At 41.5% G+C, this 27,096-nt stretch overlaps 3 protein-coding genes across 7 annotated transcripts in view; 2 read left to right on the top strand and 1 right to left on the bottom strand.

Annotated features, from left to right (window-relative positions):
- tiam2a (TIAM Rac1 associated GEF 2a) overlaps positions 1–3,114 on the top strand; it is a 100,818-nt gene extending 97,704 nt beyond the window's left edge. For all 4 annotated transcript variants that reach the window (XM_030127031.1, XM_030127032.1, XM_030127029.1 and 1 more), the window contains 2 exons: positions 623–780; positions 1,089–3,114. In XM_030127031.1, coding sequence (XP_029982891.1) covers positions 623–780; positions 1,089–1,786 — 856 coding nt within the window. In that variant the 3' untranslated portion in view covers positions 1,787–3,114. The remainder of the gene's footprint in view (positions 1–622; positions 781–1,088) is intronic.
- Positions 3,115–5,363: 2,249 nt separating this feature from the next.
- Positions 5,364–27,096, bottom strand: part of tfb1m (transcription factor B1, mitochondrial) — a 29,056-nt gene continuing 7,323 nt past the window's right edge. For both annotated transcript variants that reach the window (XM_030126127.1, XM_030126128.1), the window contains exons 7-8: positions 7,409–7,536; positions 5,364–6,433 (exon numbers count right to left, since the gene is read on the bottom strand). In XM_030126127.1, the coding sequence (XP_029981987.1) occupies positions 6,202–6,433; positions 7,409–7,536 (360 nt within the window). In that variant the 3' untranslated portion in view covers positions 5,364–6,201. The remainder of the gene's footprint in view (positions 6,434–7,408; positions 7,537–27,096) is intronic.
- LOC115413348 (claudin-20) lies at positions 15,055–20,056 on the top strand. The gene is made up of 2 exons (XM_030126129.1): positions 15,055–15,334; positions 15,984–20,056. The coding sequence occupies exon 2, from the start codon at positions 16,166–16,168 to the stop codon at positions 16,892–16,894; it is 729 nt and encodes a 242-aa protein (XP_029981989.1). The 5' UTR covers positions 15,055–15,334; positions 15,984–16,165; the 3' UTR covers positions 16,895–20,056.

The raw sequence follows: 27,096 nt of genomic DNA, 5'->3' as shown, positions 1-27,096 counted from the left end.
CACAGCCAACAACCTGCAGGGGGTGGGGCCTGAAGTGGCTCATGTGCATTTAAAGGGCCAGCGCTCAAATTGACCTTTCTTGTGTCATTACTCAGAAATAGGGTTGAAGATGGACCTGTGGAGTTGAATTAATGAAGAATTCAAACCTAAGCATAGCATTTACAGTTTATGTAGACCACAGGGAAATGTTTTAAAAGGCATAATTCCATTTAAAAAAGCAAAATCACTCCTTTAATTTAAACACTTTTACTATATTAAGTTCTTGTAGAGCTTTAGACCTGGCTCATTTTCTTTATGTGGCATTTGGAACTCCAATTTATGTTATCTTATAAAGCTATTTTATGTTGCTTTTATATCCCGAGTCACCATAAAGGCGTTTAATTTTAGCTAGTACTTGGACTTGGCTGTACATTGCCATTATTGTCTTAGCATTTAATGGTATTTTAAAGGTGGAAATGTTGACGTAAAGGCAGTGGCTAGTGTAAAGACTGTGCTCGTTGTAAAAATATGATTACACATAATGAATCAAATCAAAATGATGCGATCGAGATCTGGTTTTTCTTATGTTAAGCTTCTGAAATTAGGTTTAAAGTGCGTCTACGTGCCTCTGCTCTGTCCTCAGTGTCCCTGAAAGCAAGGTCAGCATCGTCAAGGTGATCCGCTCCATCCTCAGGGAGAAGAACGTGAGGAGGAACATGAGGAGCGAAGGCACGTTGGAGAGGAACTGTAAGGAGCGTTTGGCCCCTCTGCGCAGCACCCTGCCCTCGTCGGCCAAGCTCGGTGAGAGTTCAGTAGCATTCCTGAAAAAATATTTTATGGGGGAGTTAATTTTTTTTTGGACAACACTTGATATTTTTGCTGTGAGTACCAGGCACTGGTGTCCTGGGAAAGTTTCTTATGAAAACACATCCATACAGGGATCAGAGTGATTCTTTGCTGACTGGTATTCAGCCTTTAAAGGTCATCTGGCTTTAAAAATCATCACAATATCATCTGATTTTAAGGTTGTCAAATGGCTGGGGTGCAAGTGTTTTGCTCAGATAAGAAAGAATGGCATTTCTAACCTGCATCTCCACCTTTATGACCAGGTTCCTCCAGGGCATCCTGGGTGTGTAATAAGCCTCTGGGAGACCTCTCCACCCAGGCTGGAAATCCCAAACCAGGGCCAGACTCTGACGAGGGAAGCCTAAGCAGTGGAACCTACAGTTTGTCTGGGGTGCATCCTCTCTGCACCCCGTCGGACACAAACAACCTTCCGTTCCAGCAGAACTGGTCTCATACCCCTGGGTGTAATCCGCAGCCTCCCTCCACCTCTGTGAAGGAGTCTGATATTCTGAGCGATGAGGATGATGATGGTTTCAGCGAGACGAGGAGGGACAGTGGAGACAGCAGCTCTCCCACCAGTGCCATCGAGGCTCAGTTCATCGAGCTTAAACTTTCAGAAGAAGCTGTGTTAAAATGTACCCCAGCGCCCTGCGTCCAACCTGAGGGAGTTGGGGACACTCCAGAGATGGAGCCCAAACTGATGCGGAGACACTTTGGAGCCGTTAAAAGAAAACCAAACAGTCTGAGGAGGAGCCAAGGTGCACTATTGAGCATGAAGGAGCACAGCAGATCACTGGACAGCCAGACGGACGCAGTGTCATCATCAGGTGTGGTGGACCTGAATGTATTACTGGAAAGAGAGTTTAGTGTCCAAAGTCTGACCTCCGTGGTCAATGAGGACTGTTTTTATGACCAAGTGGAGAGCTCTGCCACAGACTCTGGAAATGCCATGTCGTCTTAGAACGGAAGGAAGAACCGGCACCACGAGGCTGTTGTCTCTGAGCCAGGTTATTAACTCGAAGGTCAGACGGACAGATCAAAAGGTCCCTGCATCACATGAGGGGAAACTAGAGGTGGCTCTGATGTAGGGCCTAGAAAAGCAAAGAAATTCTGTCCAAATCATAATGACTGCAATGTTTCTGCCAAGCACTGACGCAAACCCTCGATCTGTTCCATCACTTTGCCCTGCAGCTGATGCGGATTGGCAGTTTTTAGTTGGATTTTAGTATTTTCCCTGACAAAATGGGGCGACTGTTCTCTGTCAGTCCCACATGTTAACGGAGGAGAGGTTCACTGTTAATGTACAGCTACAGAATACAGGGAGAAAAGATGTTTCTCAGGCAGCAGGACACCTTTCATAAGGTGATCATGGGCTCAGGCCTGGTCAAACATGCATATGTATTTGCCAACCAAATACTGAAGGTCAGTTACTTGCCTATAGCTTATTGTTAAAAATAAAAGTCTATGTAAAACTAATATGGTCCACCCAAAGAACTGTAGCTGTACTTCCTGTTCAAGTCCTGACAGAGGGTAACTTTGACTTAAATGAACAGGAAGGAAGACAAGAATGACTTTAGTAACCAAGCCTTTTTTCGCTGTATTTTGTGCACTAAAGTACACTGTTTGCCTATATATTTTAAATATTTTTTATCTGTACAGGTTTAATGTAATTGAAGCTGTTTTTATTTATTGATAGGTTTGATTATGTACATTTTTAGCAAAGTAACATTTTGGGTGAAGGCTTGAACTGCTGGCTAAAAAGATTTAGTCCACTGTAAAAGATGCAATACAGCTTGATGTTTTTACCCCCTTTTTCCCCCCAAATGTAGCCTAACAGATATAGACTGTCTTTTGCTGACGATTGTAATTTCCAGTGTAAGCATTGGAATGTGTATTTGATATATGGCTGCTTCACTGAATGATTTATACTGCAATAATGTTTAAGACCCAATGTTTCTTTTTATCGTTTGTGTCCTGTATATAAAATCTTTTCTATCTTTGAAACAGTTATGTATCTTCTTATACATACTTGACACTGTACAGGTAAAAAAAAACAAAACAAGGCAGGAATTTGAAATAAATGCAGCTGATATTTTTGTAAAACACAATGGTTTGCCATTGCAGTAAGGTACTATACATTGAGGTACTACAACAGGCAAACCACTCCTACATTAACTCCTTACCTTCTCAGCTTAAATTTACCATGCCTTTAATGCTAGCATACCAATGAATGTGAATGCCCCATTCTTATGGAATCATTTTATAAATAAAAGTTATCTGTGAATGACACCTGGTGAACAATGCTTTGAGGTTGCTCTTCTAAAGTCTGTCAGTTCAGCTTTGCATATTCTTCATGTTCCGGACAGGTAAAGCAGTGCTGGGGACTAAGTGTCTTATCTCCAGCTCAGTCCTGAGGCTAGACTTGCCACCGGCCCCTGATGAGCTGTTATAAGAAATGCACTATTCTATATCTTCAATAGAATGCAACTGACAGAAGTAGGGCACAGTTACATGAAGAAAGCTTGAACGCATTGCTAGAGGTTTTCTTACACAGGCACGTGTGAAATTAACCAAGTGCTATATGTTGAGAATATTCAGTTTGAGTCGTGAGTCTCCACAAGGGCAATTAATTTTTTTTTTCGCTTTTCTCTCGGACACAGCCCATTTCATTCAATTAAAGCATATTTTGCATTTGCGGTCTCATTACTAAAAGGTCACTTCAACCAGATCACAGCTCTAGTAGCAATCCAAATAAAATTCGAGGCAAATAATGTAGCGCTTAAAGGAATATTGCCACTTTTTTTGTTTGTTTATATTTTGTATAACTACTGCAATAGATAGTTCAGTTTGCAAGGCTGAACAAATGAAGCTATATGTCATTTTACAGCTTCAAATAATTTACACTGTCCCACACATTTCTAAAATAGAACAAATATGTGAAGATCCATGAAAGTCAAGTATGATGGAGGCTGCAAATGTGTGTGGACAGGATATGTTTGTAAAATAATGATGGTGCCTGAGTAGCTCCACTTTACAGTTGTCAAATGGCTAGAAATAAAATCTGGTTGTATTTGAGGTTTCAAGCGTATTATTCAGGTTATCACATATGGATACAGACAATGTACAAATGTTTCACCTGATTCTGTGTTAATATTTATCAATTTACTGCACATTTGGGCAGTTATGTATATTCTACGTATATTAATATTCATCTTTGACATTGGGTAAGTGTATGGTTTTTAGTGATATTTAGTGGAAAAACTGAAGATTGCACCGGTCTGCCCTCACCCTGACCTTTAGTGGCCACATAACTGCCAGTGTTTGTTTTTTTTTTTCCATCTTTCATAAATTAAGGGGATATTAACTTTGTCTCATGTCCCCCAAATGTACTAGGCAACTGTCATGCAAATGCAATCTGCAATAAAAAAAACAAAAAGATGACAAAATCTGTTCTAAGCTAATGTAGAAATATGGCAAATATTCTTATTTTGCAGGTGATTATACAGTAAAGAACATTTATTAAGATGTAATTACATAAATGCATTACCCTAAATCAAGATAAAACTCACAAATTGTACCTTAACAGTAAGATTCTCATTTTTTATCCAGGGATGAAACTAACCAACACTAAATATGGCTCAGAGTTGTAGTGAATAAGCAGAAGATAAATGTATAAGATAGTTTTACTATTCTGCTATTGGTTGTGTTATTATATTTCCAAAGAATATTTTCAATGCCAGACAAATAATTTAATAACTTATTACATAATTGGCAAAATGTTATTACATTATTGTCTCAAAAACTTTATTATTGCCAAATTATAATGTTATTGGCTTTATTATATTTAAAATGGACTAAATTATTATGTTACTGATCAGTATTATATCGTTGGTTACTACAACTCATTGAAATTTTTTCCATAGTTAGGTCACATGGGGGGGTGGGGGGTGGGGGGGGATTCAACTGTCTATAACTATTTATGCCTTCAAAGTAAAAGACATAACACGAAGCAGATCTAACTCGCAAGTAAAAATATCTATGATTCTCCTGTTAGTGTGAAAGGTAGGTGGAAAGGGCTCCTTTGGTTTAGGGCAGTCCTACAGTCTTGGTGTGATCTGTTCGGTTTTATATGAATCGCAATGTGTTAAGGAATTACGAAGCCCATAACTCTTACACATACCCATACCTGTCCATTATATCTCAGTTTTTCCTCATCTCTGACTCGGCCTCCATCAGACCCTCGAATCTCCCTTCACATATAATCTTCTTACATTAGAGCATAAAACCAGGGGTCACCACTTGCTGGACCACATACTGCACTATGTTGCCAACATGGCAGGGACGCCTGCCTATCTGCCTTGTAGATCTGATGAAAATCTGATTGCGGTTGGAGATTTAACACCCACCAATCATCAAAACCGAGTGAATACTCCCTCTGGCGAATCAGCCTCGGCTTACCATCTGCCATACTGGCAGGCAACAGCCCTGAATGTTCTGTTGGTGATAATCTGTTCCAGTATTTAAAGGGAAATCAATCATTTCACATTTAAGAGCAATTTTATTGATATCAAACCCAAGTAATGTATCTTTAAAATAATACTTCACTTTCCATACTGTACAATGTAAGACAAGCACCAGCAATAATATTTACACTTAAAAAAATTCAATCGATTGGACAAACAATGATATTCTGTATCAAGTGTATAAATATTATAAAAAATATAGACACGAAAAACACAAAGTAAAGGTAACAAAATGTATCACTAGTGAATTCCAATTGCGGTATTTTTTTGAGCAGAAAAATTCCCACCATTTTCCTTCCTCCTCTTCTTTTAAACTGTTTCCCAAGTGAATAAGCATTACAAAGTAGAGAGAAAAAATGGTCTGGATGCAGTTCTGCCATGCTATTCCTGTTGGCCAAATCACCCTGAATATACCCTGACAGTTCTTTCAGATCCCACAAGACAAAGTGCTATTTGAATTGGATCTAGAGTAAAAATTGGGACATAGAGGATGTACTATATGCTGAGGTATTATTCAACAGTTCTCTCTCTTTAACAGTTTCTGTGGGTGATTCATGCGTTTTATTCATTCTTTCACAAGCACACAACTTCTATTGTGTCTTTTTGCTAAAAGGTCCTGGAGCGGATCAAACCCACACTACTGAAGATCCTTTATCTGTCCCGGGATTTCATGTATACCGCGTTACCTATTTCTCCCCGGGTGAGAGGGAAAAACGCTTTAAAAATGCATGCTTATGCCAGGTGGAAAATGTCAAAGCTAAGAGCAGTCTGTTGTCTCTCTCTGCTAACAGAGGCTATTAGTGGGTTTCTGTGCTTTTTTCGGCCAAGGTGAAAAAACACACACACTGGGTTGCTATGAGTGTGGTGTGTTACCATTTGGTCTAGCGAGGTGACTGAGCCTGAGCTCCTCTCTGTGTTCGTAGCTGAGTAGATCGGGATCGCGGTTGCACAGATGAGCGTAGGCATCGCTCAACGCCCTGAACTGTGGAATGGTGAGCTCTGTGGGGCGAAGAGTGGGGTCCACATCAGCCTTCTGCATCATTTCCTCTGTCAGCTCAGCACGACGGGCCTCGGGGAACAACTTTCTGAGGAAAAAAAAAAAGATGATTAAAAAAAAAGACAAGAAATGATAGCACAGTTTCCTGCAATCAGGTCGCTTTGATATCTTAATGATCATGCAAGTTTAATGGCATTATAAAGTTCAAACAGGAAGAATTATCCCTCAGCAATTATTTCAAATCTGTGAAGTTAATTGAAATCACACAAAGGGCTAGAACTTCTCATGAATTGTTAATCTGTGCTACTGCCATGCTATGTTAGATAGTGACACGAGGAGATACAATGATACAAACTCCATGATTTATAGAGGGAAGATAGAATATTAATTTCCACTTTATTATGCTTGTGTTCACCTTAATATTCAAGACAAAATAGCAGTTATTTTTGTTCTAATGATATCTTCTTGTTCATAACCGCTATGAATATACCTCTATAAGTTCGTGAGTAATAATCAGTTGCAAACACAGTGCGGCACAGATGCTTTTTAGGTGCTTCAGTACTGGTGCCTCCTCTCCAGTTTGGTGCTGCTGCTGCCAACCCACTGCAGTTACATAAAAATATGCTGCCTCGTCTTCCTATGCCACCTCAATGACTCATAATTGCTGCTCTCTTTCACGCAGCCGGAGTTCTTTTGTTATCCGGGCCTACGTACTCTCCCTAACAGGCATGGGGGCGATGGGCAACATGCACATGCACGTGGGCATATCGGCGCATTTGAGCAGAGCCGAGGATGTTCCAATCACCAGCGACTTTGGTTAGTGGCATCTAAGAAGTTGTCTTTTGTCAGAGAGATGTTTGAGAGTAGTGGCAAAAGAAAGAAAAACAAATCAAAAGCCATCTGATCAATAATGAGATTGAGACGCCGCTGTCAGCAAAGAGACAATGAAAAATGCAAGAAAGAGAATGATAAATGAGGGAAAGACATGATTAAAAAGAAAAATAAGTAAGGGAAGAAACAAAGACGCTCTACATGCAGTATCAAGTTGTATAATGGTGCTTACTCTACTCCTTTATAGCAGTACTTCCTGCGGAACTGGAAAATATTCCTGACGACCTTCTCCACCATCTTGAAGGGCTGCTGGATTTGAGGCTGAATCAAAGGGGTGAAGTGGACCACTCCGACGTCCACCTACAAAAACAGAGAGACAGCAAAAGGAAATCCGGACAGCAGGGGGGTTAAGCACAGCCCTTTACGCCACACTGTAGTGAATGTGCTCATGGGAATAGGGGGAAAAAGTGGCAGGAAGGAACAGGTAGCAGCGAAGAGAAATGAGAACATATAAAAATGTGCAGAGAAATGCCAGAGGAAAGGTTGCCTGACAAACTGTGGGAAAGATACAAAGACTAGGGAAGAAGGGAGACGGAGTTAGAGGGATCAAAGAAAAGAGGAAGGGCAGAAAATTAGATGACGCAGCATGACTGGCTGGTGAGCTGGATCCAGTTGCCACAGTAACACCTGTGCGATGGACCATAGAAACTGAGCCTCTCTTCCTGTTGTTGCATCACCAGTTTCTTAAAGCCAATGAGACTAACACACTGTAGCACACTTATCTCCTTCCTCCAGCCTTCTATGCCTTTAACATTACTACTAAAAATCTCACTGATGGAATGTGAATACAAGGATTGGTATGTACTGCAGCTATAGAGTACATACAACGCTTTAAGACACCATTACTATCTGATCATCTTATATCTGCTTTTAACCCATTAGAAGAAATAACACAAATATTATTCATGATACAGCTGGGTCAACATCTCTGTAATGATAAATCTGTTCTTATAAGTTGATGTTATGTTATCACAGTAAATAACAAATCGTGATTTCACTTGTCTGGGTTGAGTGGTTCTCCTGAGGAAAAGACTTATTGAAGGCACCGTATGTATGTATGTATGTATGTATGTATGTATGTATGTATATTTATTTATTTATTCATTCATTCATTAGTTTATTTATGCAACAGAAAAGAAAATGATCAAAATACATATAATAAATGATGGAGATACTGGTGAGACTAAAACCACTTAGAGATATAGTTCATCTCACCTAAATAAGTAGAAGACAAATAATTAAACTATGTATCAATAAATAAAAGACATAAGTAGGGGTGTGTATTGGCAAGAATCTGGCGATACAATACAAATCACAATACTACAATCACGATACATCACGATATATCATGATACTGTTCAAAAGGTAATTTTTTGCTTGTTTCTTTTTTTTTTAAATGATTATTTCCTTGAAGAAATGAATTACACCAGAAGTATGCAAAAATACTAAACACATTTTTATTTGATCAGAAAAGGATCTAATGCTATATCGCAAAATTTTCCTGTGTTAAAACTTGAATTATTTTTTAAAGACATTACAGCTTAAGATCCTGTTCAAATTTTCACATTCTATTAGTTTATAACTAACATCATAACATTATTTTTGTGCAATCCCAACAAAGGAACTAAAATTATTTAACAAAAGAGTGTTAAATAATAATAAATAAAATATAAACGAAAAACAAAAACAAAAAAACAAAATGAGCCTCCACAACATCTGCATTTGAATAAATACCTAAAAATATTGATACAGTACTTTTTAATATCAATACAGTATTGTGAAATGAAATATTGCGATATACTGAAGAACCCATATTTTCTTTCACCCCTAGACATAAGAGACTGAAATGTAATAAGTGTGTCTTCAGAGGTGTAGCACAACAGAACATTTAACAAATCTGATTTAGAGGAATCTGGAGAACCACTGGGCCTGTAAACAATCCCACATTCAGCTTTCTTATGTCTCAGCTGAACAGAATCCAACAGTGACATTACTGCCCTAAAGTGGCCTGTGTTATGTGCATGCATGTTGCAGATCAAGTTTCCGGGAATGAAATTACATCTAACCTTCACTGAACATTTGTTACACGTCTACTGAAGAAAATCACATCCTGGAAATGCTCATTAATGTTTTACCTCCTAAACATTTCCACAATCGACTGTTTCTGCATCAAGACCGTTTTCGATGTGTATGTTTTAGAGGAAGAACTAATCATAGAGATATATTCAGGGTCACCTTGACAGATCTAGTTCTCCTAGAGGTAGAAGCTGAAGTGGAGGACTAGATGTGCTGGTGTTGGTGATGGGAACCCTGGCTCCAGTTCCTCACTAGCTGCCGCTTCCCAATTCTTCGTGTGTCAGCCCTAAGCTGACATGACACACTATTGAAGTAATCGTGCCACACTCAGCAAAGCCCGGCTCCCTCTCACTCTCAGATCCCTCTCTCTTTAACTTTAAAGCATATACAGTACATCCACATACTCCTCTCTTCACTTAGTGGCTCATCCTTGTGTTTACCTGTTATTTTAACCATCAGTCAATCCAAACCACAAAAGTGCATAAATAAAATGAGAACTTATGTTGCAGGAACTGTAAATATTTAAGAGGTATATTTTTGCGGCGTGAATCAGTGGTACAGGCAGACAGTAGAGCAGTTGTCTGTCTTTCCATAGTTCACTCGCGAGCACTGAGTGGGAGTACATTCTGGCTGAACAGACTGACAATGGGTACTGAAAAAAAAAAAAAAAACATCAGTGATGTGACTCTTAACAACAATACATTTCTATTGCTTTTGAGCTTGGGTACTTTTCGTGATGTCGAGACACATCAGGCTAAAGAAAATTCTTATACTTGTCCTTGTGCAAGGAAAACAAAAGTGGAATATGATGTTTCTGAATGAGGCTTGAGAAGCTGGGGAGACAGATGGAAATGGAAAATCAGATGAGATGAGGCATGCAGGTGTGTGACTGGAAATGTTACTCAGCCTGGTTAAGTTTTAAGGCAAGAGATGCATGCAAAAACACAAACATACCTGCAGACAAACTGGACACTTACTCACGCACATACACAGAGGAAATATGAAAAGGAAAAAAAAAAAAAAAAAAGGACATCTAATGCAGCTCAACAGCACTCGTGTTCAGGCTACATGCCCCGTGGAGCACGCCGTGAATCATCCTTGAAGCTTGTATGTCTGAAAATGTGTGACCCGCTCTCGTTCTTGGTAGTCTTTTGCTTTCCTTGGCTAGGGACTGGGCGTCAATAATCAGAGGAGGTAAACTAAAATGGTCCAAGGACATGCAATGGATTTCTAATAGGTTGTTTATATGTTTTTTCTCCCCCCATGAACAGCTGTAGTAGTTGCATTCGGTAGCGATTGTAAACCGCAGTACTATCTTTTATCAGATCTATAGATCCCTGTGCAGTCCAGAGATGCCTGGCTGCTTCTGTGCTTCCTGCTGCAATAGCGTTTAATGGGACAGCAGTCGAGGAGACTCAACAGCCCTGTAGGCAACGCCATAATAGTGCAGAGACGGCTTCAAATTCACAGGTTCCACATGAAAGACAGGAGGGATATAAGGAGTGCATGTATTGTACAGATGGTAAATTATTTCAGTGTTTAAGTTTAATGTAGGTTTTTGTCATGTTTAACAACTATCTAACAGTGTATGACGACTTCATTGTTAATTTGTAGTGTCACTAATGGCCTTGGTTTCTTTGCGATAGTCTATTATTAATACACAGCGCTCTTAGTTCAGACAATGCATTTTACATTCTATGACCATGTGACAGATGTTGTCAAGGGCATTAAAAACAGCTGCTCCATCATTTGCTTTGGGACGGACACTTGTATTAATGAGAAAAACTTCCTCCACCTGTCACATCAACATAGAGTGATTTTTGGTGGGGATTAAAAATCCAAATGGCTTTATCAGTGCTTTGGTGATGCAAGATCAGACCACCATGTGTTAGGAAAGCGCAATAAAAAGGAATGCGTTTAATTTCACTCTCTACTGGAATAATTAGGCCATTTATATTCCGTACTTCATGATTTAAGAGAAGAGCAAGGGGAAAAGTCGATATTGGGACTATACCGGCAGCAGCATTTCAGCCATCAGCTTGTCCAAGTCACTTTGCTGCTATGATTTATGTATGGCCTTGCTACACGATTTCACTAGGTAGCACCAGTGTAATATATCCCGCTCTCTGCCATTAATCCTCCCCCTGATAACCTCAACATGCAAGGAAACTCCATCTTAAATCACATACTGTCACCTGGGCCCTCCACTGAGGTGCTGTGAACATGCCTTCTGAGCCCCCCCCAACTCAACCCCAGATCCCTAAAATACTTTGCATCTGTTGGGAGAGCCTGAACGGGGGCTGCAGACTGACATATTGACCCTATCTGACAACCTATCCACCTACTCCTCATCCCCTGCCCCCGTTATTTAACAAGGGTGGCAGCAGTGATAGTACATACATAACTGATCTGAAACATTCTGTAATGTATTCACCGATCGTTGTCGCGTGCAAAAACGTATTTAACAGCAAAAACAACAAGTGTCTAATTTGGCCTCCGAATTAGATTGTTATATAATGATCCATCCTGAAGCTCAGGAGAATTCCTGTGGCTCAGATGCTCTTAAATCCAGCTAAATTGATCAGAGACTTTAAAAATAAAGACCACAATCCTTATATAGACTTCATATTCCACACTATATGTATAAGGAGCAGGTTTGAAAATAATCTGATAAACCAAGACTGACGTATTTTTTTGTAATGTAAAAAGTCTGCTTTATGCTGCTGATTTCCCTAGTAGGATGTTTGAAAAGGGCAAAATATAAGAGATCTCTATCTAAAAGTCACACGTCTGCTCTTGCCTGCAACTCAAGACCTTTTCTGACCCACTTGAACACAATAGTCACAGATTCATATTAACATCCTTGCGCGTTGCCATTTTTCATGTGTTTGACCTTCTTAAAGCTCTGCAGGGAAGTCTATTACTCCTGCTTGCCCTGTGGTTCTTCAGCTTCCCTTTTCCCATTTCCACGTCGATGTCTCTTTCTTGGTGAGTTCTTGCCCAATGGCGTGTGAGCAGTAATTTGTCATGTGCCTCTAGCGTAACCAAGACGAGATGGCAGGGGCCCCCAGGGCACCAGCCACTACGCTACCTGAACCACCAACACTGGCACTTACATAATGGCAGGTTTGCAGAGGAAGCAAAGGGGAGGAAGAAAACTATATATGGCCGGGGAACAAAAGTGAGAAAAGCTCACAGAAATCCCGCAACCAAAAAGGAAAAGCTGCATTACTCATGACAATACCTTGAGAAGACAACCTCCATTACATCAGTGTAGGAAGACAGACACCCAGAAAGGAGAAAGCTGTAGTCAGTGCTACCTTAGGCTGATGTTGGATGATGAGTTTGGGGAAGGAGTTTTCCTCTGTGCAGACAGCCCAGCAAACTTCCCACAGAAACACTCAGGCAAACAGGGCAACAAAGAATAACCCCGCTTTGTCAAGATCAGCTCCTTGGAGAGCTGCTTCCGTCATAGAAAATCTTAAACCGTGCCTAAAAATGTGAAATAACTAGCCAAGATGAACAGCAAATCCAGACAACATGGGAAAAATACTTTTCATGGCACATTCAAAACCTCAAATACCATTCCACATTGTGCACTTGGGAGTTAGTCTTAATAGAGTAAACATAAGATGGTCTTTAATCAAGCCAATGCCGGTAATTTCGCAGCGTGTCACAAGTGTTTTCCCTCAGATAGGTTAACACATATTATCTTTAGTGAAAACTGGACCCGTGCTCCACAACACAACAAGATTGCATTGACAGCGACATCACAGCTATCACACAACACCTTGTGTCGCCACTGTCAACAAACTGCCTTTGCGAGATGATGAGCACGAAAACCAATTACACAAGGGAGGACATAAAAGAGGAAAATGCAAATTGAACGATAAAAGCCCCTCATGTGGGCAGAGGAGTGCGTCGCTGGTCCGGCCGTCCCTCGGTGCGATGCTGCAGAAAGGCTGTGGAGCTCTGCTGGGAGGTGATAAAATAAAGGGAACCACGCTTATAATAGGCAGCAATATCTTCACACATCACAGCACCACACATCCGCACTCACCGGATGTATGTTAACTACATTTTGCTTTTCTCTCCTTCCATTTTTTCCCCTCCTCTTTCATTTATCATGGCATTTATCTACTCATTTATTCATTTCAGTCCTCAGCATAAGCACTTAGGTTTGCATCAGTTACAAGGAGACAGGTCGCACATGCCATACTGGAGTGTGGCTGCAGAAAACTGGAAAAAAAACTCCATTCGTGCTGCAGTTGTATTTCACAAGGAGCCCGGAGAATATAGTGCTGAAGGTTGACACTAACATCTCACTGGAGATACTGTGGTGTGCACCACCTTCACACGCCAGCCACATCTCATTTTAAGAAAGGGTCTCTGAGGATTTGTTTACGAGGAAAACAAAGGGGGCTGGAGAGAGCATTGGGCCATATTAAACAAACAGATCAATAGTGAAACAAATCAATTGCTACCAACCTGTAATGGCCAAACATCACTATAGTCAGCTCCTGGTTTGTTATACTGTAGTAGGGGGTGGCAAAATAATTTCCCACGGCTGGCTGTTTTTGCAGATTTGCCAATGCAGCAAAATAATAGCTACATACATCTGCATTTCCAAGGGTATCAGGACTATTAGTGCCGTCTGATTTTGTTCCTCTCATTTTGTCCTCTTTGTCATTCATGAATCAAGGCCGTCCTAGCCACTCCCTCCCCTGTTGTATGTCCTCTACGGAGAGGAGAGGAACGGCGAGGGTAGCAGCTGCGAGTTTAGCTTCCTGCTGACTGATGCCTGATGAAGATGAAGCCCCAGGGAGGGTCAGTTTTGGCATGGTGGGTTGCACATGCTCCTCTGGCCTCTGGATCATCACATAAACAAAGAAATCCTCACAAGAAAACAAGTTTCACCAGTTTCACCAGCTTGTCTCCACGTAATCATTGCAGGTTTTTCTCCCCTTCTGTCTTAATGAGATTACCCTTCCCCAGTTGTTTTGTGAGGCTATGTTTGGAAATCTTATCAAGATTTTGCATCATGGTTGTTTATCTTTCAACAGCAGCAGCACTGCATCATGACTATTGAGAGGTTCAAATGCAGAGGGTAAAAGGAATCTGAACTGATGTATTGGTTTACAATACAGAGCAAAAAAGAGGTTTCTCCACCCAGAATTAACAAGGAATAGACAAAAATAGCCTATTGCTCTATATAGCCAACCCCTTTGTCGATGCAGAAAATAGCAAAACATTCAACTACTGTTAATTATTATTGTGTGAGGAAAAAATATAATAACGTTTGGAATTACAGTTAATCAGGTTGTATTCATTCACATGCTTGCATCAGGCACAAAACTGCATTTCTGGGGAATTATCCACATATGGATTAAAAGAAAGTCCAGAGTTCAGTCTAATCTATATATATATATATATATATATATATAAAAGGTGTGGGATTAGGAAAGAGCAATCCGTTAGAGCAGAGTAAAGGCTCTCCGACGTCGGTTGTTGCCATAAAAGGAGGAGGAGGTGAGAGAAAAGAGTCAGGGAGGCGCACAGTGCGGGTTTGTTATCCGATTTTAAAGTTGTGCTTGGTTGTAAGGCAGACTGCTTTTCTCCAACACACACACACACACACACACACACACACACACACACACACACACACACACACACACACAGGATACACACGAACACATCCGCGCACAAAACCCGGCGAGGAGGGAGAGAGAGAGAGAGAGAGAGAGAGAGAGAGAGAGAGAGAGAGAGAGAGAGAGAGAGAGAGAGCCGGAGCGCTAGGGTTATTTCTCCCAGGCTCCGGCCGAGTGTGTGTGGTCCGAGCCGGGATGCGCTCTCCTGTTCTGTTGCTAAGGAAATGGAAGGCTTGGATGGATCCGTGGACCGGGCTCCGTTCTGCTCCTCGCCCCCTCAGCTACTCACTGTGCTTCAGTTTGTGACTGTGTGTTTACAGGAATCACTGCGAACAACGTGACGCGTCAGCGCCAGCTCTGCACCAGCCGGGGTAAGGGATTATTTCTACAGCCTTTCCCCTCGGAATTGGAGAAAAAAATAATAATAGCAAACAATTAGACTGAGTTTGGCGTTTATTCACTGGAAGGCGGATGTATTTATTAAGATGATAGTGTCTATAATGCACCGGTTCATAAGTGCAACCAAATAATACATATAAACAGCTGCACATTCAGAAAGTTGAATCAATGCTACTGCTTTCATTTTAACTTGTACTTTAACGTATTAGAACTGAGAATAAGCAGGTATATTTGCAGGTTCAGTTTATCAACAGTGACATTAAAGTGTGAATTGTTCAGAATTAGAGAAGGGTGAGGGCACTGCAGCTTTAAGTCCACATAGCTATTGAGCATTGCAAATACCACAAACTCATTTCTGCCTCTCCAATAACAGCTCTATGGGGCTCCGTTCAGAGCCAAGGAGAGGAGAGCGCATAGAAAATGCACACTTGCACAACATCTCCCACTGTTTTGCTTACCTATAGTCAGGCAGAGCCAGCTCCTACTGCTCATGCTTCACGCACTCCTTTGTTTCCAGACAGAAAAGTCTGTGCTTGTGTGGGGAGGATGAGGGGAGACCGAGGGAGGGAGTGTGAGGAGACCCTCTCAGTTCAATTTCTCGTTTCTGTCTTTTTCCTCCAGTCCAGTGGAGCCACCGCTGAACACCCGAGAGGCTGGGGGATTTGACTGGCAGCTGGTGAACTACCAAGGGAGGGGAGAGAAGCGGCCAGGCGGTGGGGTCGACAAGCCTGGCTGGTGCTGGGTGAATGCCGCCTGGTGAGGACAAGAGCTGAGGCAGCATCAGCAACAACTTGAAAAGGAGCATGGCATCCACAGGCATGCAGATATTTGGATTTGTCCTAGCACTGTTGGGCATCATGGGTGCCATGGTGGCCACTCTTCTACCCAACTGGAAAGTCAGTGCAGATGTGGGCTCTAACATCATCACAGCAATCTCCCAGATGCAAGGACTGTGGATGGACTGCACATGGTACAGCACAGGCATGTTCAGCTGCACACTTAAGTATTCAGTGCTTTCACTACCTGCGTACTTGCAGACTGCTCGCACCACCATGGTGCTGTGCTGTGTGTTAGCAGCCATGGGCCTCTGTCTTGCATCCCTAGGACTCAAGTGCACACGCTGGGGAGGAGGACGGCGCTCGAAAAGACACGCTGCAATCGCCAGTGGTGGATGCTTTGTCGCCGCAGGTTTTCTCTGTCTGGTGCCTGCTTCCTGGTTTACCAACGAGGTCATCACCAACTTCCTGGACTCCAGTGTGCCCGAGAGCAATAAGTTTGAGCCTGGGGGTGCCGTTTACGTTGCCTTTGTTTCGGCAGGATTTCTCTTTGTGGGGGGGTCTATTTTCTGTATGTCCTGTTCAGGGAAAAGGCACGGCCCCCAGGACTTGGTCCTGCTCCCTCCCCCTGACAAATTGCTGCTCCAACAACAGCAGCAACAGCTGCTTCAGCAGCAGCAGGAGCTCCAGCATCAGTACTGTTCTCTCTCCCCATTAGACAACAAGACTGGCTACAGCCTGCAGGACTATGTGTAATAAAGCAGCGCTGTGTATGCTACTGCTAAAGGGAGACGAGCCTGAGGGGAAACCATCATGGCTTTTGCTACACATTAGGCTCTACTCCAGATGGAGAAGGAGAAAAATGGGAGAGGAGGGCAACAACTTTGAATTCATTTTCCCTTCTCTGGTATCTTGCTCCGCTCTTTTTCTGTTCTGCAAGCACAAGCAGTGGAGGTATTCCCTGAGGAGCGCCTTGGAACAAATAGTGTGAATGTGTAAGGAGCCAGGATAAGGTGCAGCAGAATCGAAGGAAGCCGCTAACCAAATGCAGACATCCTTCATCAGTAAATCAGAGAGAGTTCCCTGGGGAATGGATTAAGCAAATAAGGAAGCCTTCGTGTAGATTTTTTTTCCTCGCCAAAGGTTTGAAGTAAAAGAAAAAAAAAAAAGCAATCATTTAGCTGCTATTTACAATCGTTTGGTAACCTCCCATTTGACAAAATAGGCAATATACTGCCTAAAAGCTGTAGGTGGAAATCCTTTCATAGCAAGCCATTGTAGTTTTTCGTAAACCTATCCACTAGAATGCTATGTGGAACCGATGAAATAAATGGTCATATTTTTGTTAGCTACTAGAATGATGTTGATATTTTGCCTCTAAAGCATGCTGTGTGGAGCCTGTCTGTGTATTAATACAGCGGAATGCCTGGTAGAAGACTGAGACATAGCCACACAATGCCTGTGCCTGAAAAGCTGTAGAAACATTACCCTGCTGTAACTGTTCAAAGAGGACTGTCAGGAGGAGTAAATGTGGGCTGCTGGGCTCGATTTGAGAGAGAAAATGCAGACAAACAGATGCCTGCTTCTCTCTCTGCAGGTGGAAATATGAGAAAGATGGAGAGAAATTGGTAGAGAGAGATTTAATCCTTGGGCAGAGTGGACTATCTGATACTTCCATCAAAATAAAAAAAAACAGCCTGTCTGTAAGTAGCACCTACCCAAACACCAGCACGTCCTCAGACATGCGCACCCACACACTTACACGTGCTCATGTGTGTCTTCATGTTACACAGTAAACAGACACGCTAGCTTTCTGAATGTGCTTTTCGCTCCCTCCATCCTCCTCCGCACTACCATGGAAACCGAATCCGTCATTCAAACATCTTTATTGTCTGCTGCTGGTTTGTGTGCATGTCAGCCAGTGATTTGAAGTTGTTTGGGGGGGGGGGGGGGGGGGGGGGGGGGGGGCATGCATCCATAAGCTTTAATCAGAGCCTCTTCTCACACTACTTCAACTAATCCCTTTTATTAGTCAGTGGCGTGAGGCAGCCTCCCTGTTAGGTGGTCAGATGTTTTGGAAAATGCTCCTATTTGCAATCCACTGCCATAGTGTCTACGCCAACTACTTGCAAAGGGATGAGCAAATGTTTAATGGTGCAGTGGTAAAGAGGCAAAAACAGAGCGGAGAGGGGAAGCTTCTTGAGTCATGGTCGACTGAGTAGCTGTGTGGCAGGCAGCTAAAAAAGGTTTGAGTCATTCTCCATATGTGACTTGTTTTCCAATTGCGTCAGCAGTGTGCATATGCCACCAGTCTCCACCTGCACAAGGTGTCCGGGTCTTGAATTTTAGCCACTTGAAAATGCCATCATTCCTCTTTTTTCACTGTCGATCATTTTCTTCTTTCTTTCTTTTTTTTTTTTAACTCACTCCCACTGTCTTGTTTGTGTCACATGTCACATGGATGCGACGGCTGATGGGGTGACACTGATGCATTTTGAAAGCATGGCATGAAGCATAAACAAAACTGCCTACTACTCATATGTCACTAGTACTGCTAAGCTTTCACTTAGGCATGTTGCAGAGTGCGTCTACTCTTCTCTGAGGGACGGATATCAAGGGAATATTGTTTTCGTGCTTCAGACAGGCCTTGGCAGTGATGTATAGAAGTGCACGTTCTCTCCGTCTCTCTCATAAACATGCAGCTTCCTGGGGGAGAGCAGATGGCTAGGCCCAGCTCGCCACCTGCAGGCTACTGCCGGGACACCACTGGTATCTCTGCGGGCACTGTTGCCTGCCGTGGCATCGCCCTAAGGCCAGGTTTCTACCCCACCCTGCCTAGCCATCTTGCCCAGCACAGACTGTAGCCAGCAAAACTGGCCTCCTGACAATAACTCACTGCCCAGGCACCATAACCAATGCAATAAACAGAGTAAAGAATGTGCCATGTCATCAACTAATACTGACACGTTATGTGTTTGGAGAATGTGCCAAATCGTCTCATGATGACACGTTTTAATACTATCTGGAGTTCTTTTGGTTTTATTTTTTTATTGCGTTGTTTGTACATGAATTATACATTCTCAGATGTTTTATGGATTTGTGATTTGTTCTGCCAGACTAAGTCTCAAGTCAACTAGATGCTTGTGTACAGTCCAGTGCAGCTTTCGAGGGTTATTTTAAATCCTCTTTATTCCTCATTTCCCAAAGCACAGCAAGACTTCACTAGGCATGAGTGTTTCTTTTGGATAGATTTGAGTGTGGTATTTTCTGAATTATACAATGTATTTGTTTCAGAAAAGCTGGTTCACTGCAGGTCTGTGACAACCGTACACAAGTATCTAGGGTTTTAAAGTGTTTATTTGTACTGAGGGATTGGTGTTCCCTCAGATTGTTTCAATATAAAACACAATACCATGTTCATACCATATCTTCTTTATAAGAAGACGAGTCAATGCACCTTTTCTTTTTTTGTTTGACAGCAGTTTATTTTAAATGGCTGAGCAGTCCAAGCTCGCTGGACCAGTACAAATACATAACACACGCGGCACTCTGGGAAAAAAAGGGAACAACTTCTTGTCTGATAGGCTTCCGCAGTGACATAGGAGCTAGAGATTTCTCTTTTTCTGTGGCTGTGCAGCTTGATCATCAGCACGCAATTTCATTAGCTTATAAACAGCCAGAGTGCAAAGTGACTAGGTCCTAAAAGTCTAAAAGAGTTTGAACTCTTCTGCATATACTGTACCAAGACATTGATTTATCGTTTTGATAACTGCAGCTTATTTTTGTGGATGCTAGCACTTCTTACTTTGCCAGAGCATATTTGTGATGATGAACAGTTCACAAGTTCTGATACAGTTGTCTCAATGTGCTTGTGCAAGTAGTTCTATTTTTTACCAATAAAACTATTTTGTGAAAGCAGCATGTCCACTATATTGTTCATTATGTGCTTTTATACGTGTCGCAGATAAGGATATTCTTGCCAAATGTACAGACTGTTGGACAGTACAAGCTGTGCTGAGTGTGGGCAGGCGGCTCATATGCAGCACTCAGAAATACAGCAATATCAGTCCAAATAAGACATGCATCCATTAAATATTACTGTGTGCAAAGGGGGCCTGAAAATGGAATTCTGGCTTCAATACCACACCCAGCTTGTCCAACTCCTTCCCTGCTGAGATGATAACATGAGCAAATATAGAGAGGAGAATAGAAATTATTTTATAGTCCTTTTTCCGTATACACACACACACCACACATTCATTATCTGTGTATTAGTTTAGATTGTGATCTATGAATCATAAAACTGCTCAGACCAACAAAATAAAAGTTAAAAATACCAATTTTGCAATAATAATTTTAGAAGTAGTAACTGAAAGAAATAAAGGCTTTTGTTATGAAAATGACTTAGTCACTTATTCTGTTCACTCATAAAAATAGTGAAATAATATTGAAATTTATATTCAATAATAAAAATGTGTTCCTTGCATGGTTTACGTAAGCCTCACAAAACCAAAAGGATGCAAAAGTATAAAATAAAACTCTAGAGTCACAACTTCTGATCCAATCCTGCACAAATATTTACTGTCTAATTTTTATGAACATATAAATACAGGTGATATCGGCTGAACAGGTCAGATGAAGCAGTATTTACTATCCGTCAGAATCTGGTCTCATTACAGCTGATTGGAGCGTAGACTGAGCGAAGATGTGCCTTCCTGAAACAAACATGGATTATTCAAGGCGCTCTCTCATTTTCCAACTCCTTTTGGTTATGCAACAAGACTGCACATCAAATAACTACTCCTCTCGTGGGGAAACGCTAATAAGATCTGCTCCTCGGTGTATTTAACCTACATTTTCCATCAAAGGGTTTCACCCAGAGTTGCCGCTATGACAGATCTGGAATATGAGCTTAGATGAGGAGAGGTGAGTGAGTGTCAGTTCGATGCAGGGGGTTAATCACACATCAGGCCTCTCTTTGGATTTCCTAGCATGTCAAATCCTCAGATTATTTTATTGACCTTCCTGACCTACTGATGACCTTTTCAAGCAATCAACCTCTGCAAAAGAAACGCGTGATGTGGAAGACAACAAAGTACCAACTACACACGGAAACATAATGCACCATACCAGTCATGGTGGTCGACACAAAGAGCCAGACGGATATGAGAGGTTGTAAGAGAACTGCCATGCCATCGGTCACGAAAATGCCATTTACCGCAGCCACATTGTTCAACATACACTGAGCAGCCAAATTGCTCTAATATGTCAGCATACTTAATGTGAGGCTCTTTATTTTGGACAGCCATTCTCATAACGCTTCATACTGGAGATATAATGTGGCCATCAACGCCCAGTGAAAATGACCTTCCTTTGTTGGAGCTGCTCTTGCGTGGTCCCAGTGCACATGTGAGGCTGGGGAATAATAGCAATGACCTTGGCTGAGCAGTAAACTGCTGAGAAAGGCAGTAAAGGCTATGGAGATGACAAAAGGAGCGCGTGTAAGAAAACAATACACTCTGACAGTTCAAAGGAGGCCCTTTAATATTTCAGCTTCGAGCATGGAGATGAGATGTGCGGCTGTGAGGATTCACTAAAAGCTGAAGGTGAGGGCAGCTAAACAGACACTGGCCACAATAACATGGAATTATTGCTAACCTTATCTATGTTGATGCAAATAAAATTGATTACAACCAACAACAAAACAATAAAAAGCAGCGGCGCAGATGTCCACAGTACGGTATGCTTTCAAATATACATGGGATGTCAGTGCGAGCTGAAATATTCATGTTAACTGTCATATTTTAACCTCAAAACCTCTGAAAAAAACTACTCGTAATAAATCCAACTTTCAGTTTTACTCCCACTAAAATGAATTCATGAAATCACAGTGCATGAAGCTGAAATAACCCTTCAAGTTAATATCTTAAAGACTGATGTTTTCCTTTGTGGTGCAGCTTTTTTTTTGGTTTTGTTTCATCACTTCTCAGCATCACAGCACTGCAAGGGATTTATTTATTCAAAGCTGACTTTCTTTGCTTGATATGTAGCCAAGATATTAGCAACATTCTACAAATACCTGCATATTAGGTTGGCATGCTCACTAGCTAAACAAAGCTGAATGTGCTAAACTCTGAGCGCTGACTCGGAGTGAACGAGGCACAGTTTCTTGTTAGGAGGAGCAATGGATCTCTGGAGATGATCATAAGCCAACTCTGCCAACCTCGGCATTTTGTTTAAGGGAAGAGAAGAAGGAGAATATTTTTAGCTTTCTTTACCTTGCCTCGGTGATGTATTGAGACCAAGCCTTCAGGCGTTTACCGCGCTGGCACGAGTCATTGAAATAACTTTCTGCGATACTCTTGATACCATGTTTGACCCCGTTTACGAGATAGGAATAGGCCTAGATGAATTGTGTTCTTGTGAATGCGTAGTGGGAGGTGAGAAAGCAGCTCGGCCCCCTCTGTGGGGACTCTCAGTCTTACCGCTGAGGCAAGAGCTGAGCCACTTCAGGTCACAGGGAACATATCCATCACTGTGCCAGACCACTGCATTACAAGTGACTGTGGTGGGTCACGCTCAACACTCAACCGGTCCACTGAAATGAAAGGATTTAACACTTCTGATGCCTTCAATTCTTACAGATATGCACGGAGGAAGAAGAAACTCAAAATCATGCACTGTAAATCCCTGTTTCTAGCAGATATTTACAGAGGGTTCCTACAAGTTAAGTTTAAGACTTTTTAAGACTACTTAGAACAGAATTTATTGCCCATGTCACAGCCATACTGGCAAAAATTTGTGACTCCTACAATTTGGGAAAATGTATTTATGTACTCCAACACCTTAATTCCCACTGTTCCAAGTCATTTCTCACTGGGGGCTGTAAAGTTAGCGATAACTGGTTCTTAATTTCAATATAAATTGTCAGGTTAGAACGAGTGGAACTGAATAGACTTAAATTATTTTCTTTGCAGCTTGGACGTTCAAACACAATACAGTGAAAATGTTTATGGCAACATAACTTAAGACCTATCATATCAAATTTAATACCCTTTAAAGACTTTAAGGTATTAAACACAGATTTGTAAATTCACGACTTTTAAGACTTTTTAAGACTCTGCGGGAACTCTGTTTACAGCAGAAACCATAACTCCGCCTGTCAACTGTAAGCCATAATGGATGTTCAATGCTGCATTAACAAATTTAATTTAAGCTCCGCTCATCTGGCCTGTGGTCTTGGTAGATGACTGTGTACAAGGCAAACATCTGTAGGGCTCTCGTCCTGTGAGGCTCAGTTGGTTGGTGGGTGATGGCTGATGCAGTCATTACTCAGAGCTGGCTGACGACCGGCCCAGACAACCATCTGCTGAAGGTACGCCTCACTCTCCCTTCAGATCGATCTCTGTCATGAATCTGTCTTCTGGCGCTGTCTACTTGTGTGGACGATGCTCACGTTACATATTATGCATCGCATACAGTCCATATAGGGCATCATTTCATGTCGATTCCCCTCACTCCATCCTCATCTCTCTCTCTCTCTCTCTTTTTTTTTTTTTTTAACAAAGAACAATTTCTTCCACTACAGTTCTGTTTTTTCCTACCCTTGTGTCTTTACTAATTTTCCCCAAGAGTGCCTGCAACAAAACATTATCCTAGTCAATGAGTCATTACATGTTTATCATATTAGTTTCATTACATTAATACATATTTTTGGCAGAGCAAGGACAACGATTTGAGTTCCATTGTTGAGGTAGAACATAATAACACAGTTGACTTACAGAGAAATAATAGGCCTTTTAAATATCAGCATTATAAGGATAGATTAGAAGAACATAACGCTCCTTATTTATGTCTGATAGAGCATATTTATTTATTTCTGTGTGTAACAATAGCAAATCTACATGTTTCAGGCGATAAGACTTGTTTGAGATTGAGGACTTTCTTATTGTTGTCCTTCCCTCTGCAAAAACAACTCATATCCTGGTTTCCTTCCCAACATATGGAATTAACCAGCTGCATAAATAACATCTATATTTTTGTTAACTAACACACACTCGTCAACTAATATTTGGTCAACTATCAGGGGGCATGTATCATTTTTTTCTGAATCTCACTCCATATGAACACTCCATTGACATCCCTCTCTTATCCACCTGACCTTTCTAAATAAACAGAACTACTCTGTTGCACATAGACGTGTCTACAACGAAAGGAACTTGATTTGAATTCTGCCATGAAACACAGACGCAGGGAAGCAGGGGAAAGAGACAAAACAAGACAACACAGGCTATTTACTCTTTGCAAATCAGCTATTTTCTATGTGAAGTGGCGATGAATCTGAATGGTTGGATGTTTATGTTGAAGATGCAGATGTCTGGATGTTCCACTGTGTGGTGTGAATTCAAAAGCTCCTTGACCCCTGAGCTGAATATAAATTAGAAATCTGTAAAATGACGGAAGCAACAGAAACAGAAAAGCTCTTTCTGTTCTGAGTTAACTTCTTTAAAGGGATCTTGGAGATAGGTTTATAGCTGTTAATGACAAAAGCAATTTAAGGATCAGTCGCTCTATTTATGAAAGAATTAACAGTGGGATTGTGAACAATAGGAATAGGAAGGCAGGTGTGATCTGCTAGGACAGACCTAGGGCGTACAGAGCCTCGGGGAACACCATCAAGGCAGCCAATTGCCACTCTCAGAAACCTTCAAGGACGATCTCAGTCACTCAATGTGACACGAGAGAGGTGCAGTCCGGGGGCGAGAAGAACAAGACAGACAGATTAAACGGCAAGGATAAGAGCCTATCTGCCCACACCGCATCAATATAGACCCCAGCAGCTGCTAATGTAAAATGGATTCAACATTTCCTTTCTCATTATCTCATTAGCCTGCACTGGCCGGCTTCAATAGGTTCAAATCAACCAGCCAATCAAACTGTACATGCCCTCCCCCCTGCCTTTCACTGATGCTATTTTCTCATCATGGTTATTTAGAAAAGGTTCATTGGTTTCAGTGTCTTTGCTATGGTCCTCTGTTTGATTACACTGTGTTAACCCACTTCAGATGTTTTTCACACACCACTAATTGCCTTATATGTTACACCGCAGCTGTGGCCTGGGATTTCATCTACTGCAGACCATGAGATTTACTATTAACAATATAGGAGTAAGGCAATTAAAGGCTCTGGCCAAGCAGTGAGTTTCATTTCATTTCATGTGGTGATAATTATGGAAATCTTATCCACACTGGAAAGACATGACCCGTGACTCCACATCATCACAGGATCAGACATGACCAAGGCATGCCAGGAGCAGACAAAAAGAAAATCCAGTTGTGCCTCATTTTGAACAAATCCCTCTTCATTAACACAATCAGTGATCCCAATGCTTCAGAGGGAACAAGATAATTCCAACAATGAGACCACTAATCTAAAGGTATACGGCGCAGTCTCAGAAACACTCCCAAGAAACCAACACACACTTGTGATAGTGTTAATTAAAACATATAGTGATAGAAAAAACAGATTTATAGACAAATAACTGGTTTAGTTCGAATTCTACATTCTATTTGCTAGAACCACAACCCGCTTGCCTACCAGGCCTTTATGTGGTCCTGTAAATCAGGCTGGACATATTTATTGTTCATGCAGTTTTGCATAATTATTCTAGTGTCCCGCTGTAAACAAAGCAGACCCATAGAGCTTTTATGAATTATACTACATGACATACTAGTAAAAAGGGCCATGCACAATGCAGAGTAAGATAGTATTAATACACTCTATGTGCTCTCTGGTCTTTTATGGGACACCAGCAGCAGGAGGCCTGCTCATCAAACAGCTATCATCTCTCCTAATGATATCAATTCTACCAAGTGGCCATTAAAACATTTAGAGGGGATAGATGGCCTATGTGGGCATGTGAGAGGCGCCAATTTATCTGTGGTTTATGCAAACCCATGCAGAGTGCCTCTATTCAGTCTGTATTCTCTGTTCATACTATACCTACCACAGGCATGTGGACACATGTGCACACATTTACAGTACAAGAATTCCTGCTCAAATGCATTAAACTACACTTTACATTCACTGAAAAATAACACACTCAAGAGTAAAAAAAAATGCAAAGAAAGGCAGCTGAGTGTGATAAAATAATCATTGGGAACCATCTCTTCTAAGAGAATGAACAATCAGCTCTGGTCCCATTTACTCTGCTGCATTTTATTCCACACAGGAGATTAAATATTTACCAACAGTGGCTCTCCTAAAGAGTTGCGACATCTTCAAGGGACCAGCAGTCCAGCTCTGACATCAACCTAACACCTATTCTTTTAATTCACGGGAAAAAAAACATGGTTTCATTTGTACAAGGATGTAAGAGAGCGTTTAAGTGTTTAAAAAAAAAAAAACAAAACAAAACAAAACATGTGTCTCTGTAATATCAAAATATATCTCAGTGGGGCTATCTATTAGCCAGTACTGGTATCCCAGATTTTGCAGCAGCCCTTTAGTCCTCCACTAAATCTGTACCCGGAGAATCTGAAACCCTAGCTTTGTCTGTTACATAAGAGTGAACATCTTTCTTTTACCACTGATACACACACATGTACTGAAAAAGAGAGAGAAAAATTGAGCCTAAAAAAGAACTGGGCCCTCATTACAAGGCACAGTGTGATCGTGCCACATCTCAAATACCCACCAGGCATCATTACAACCTAGAAAGGGTCCAAAGACAGAATAGAGACGACACTGATTCAACACTGTCTTAATGAAGCCTTAAAGCAAGGAGAGTGAGAAGGGATGAGTGATGGTGACATGAAGAGGGACTCTGACAGGAACAAGGGACCAGATGAGGAGAAGAGATTAGGAGATGTGGGTAGGTCCCACCACTTCTCCTAGAGTAACAACAGTGAAGCAGTAATGTGTCCATATGCCGGGACTGTCATGATGGCCAGTTTGCC

This window comes from Sphaeramia orbicularis, chromosome 22, assembly GCF_902148855.1.
Source record: "Sphaeramia orbicularis chromosome 22, fSphaOr1.1, whole genome shotgun sequence".
NCBI classification, from domain to species: domain Eukaryota; kingdom Metazoa; phylum Chordata; class Actinopteri; order Kurtiformes; family Apogonidae; genus Sphaeramia; species Sphaeramia orbicularis.
Note: the sequence above shows the minus strand (reverse complement) of the source record. Positions and strands in the feature narration are given on the sequence as shown.

What these genes read in the sequence shown, in the direction of transcription:
- LOC115413348 (XM_030126129.1), top strand. Translation starts at nt 16,166, where the DNA reads ATGGCATCCACAGGCATGCAGATATTTGGATTTGTCCTAGCACTGTTG.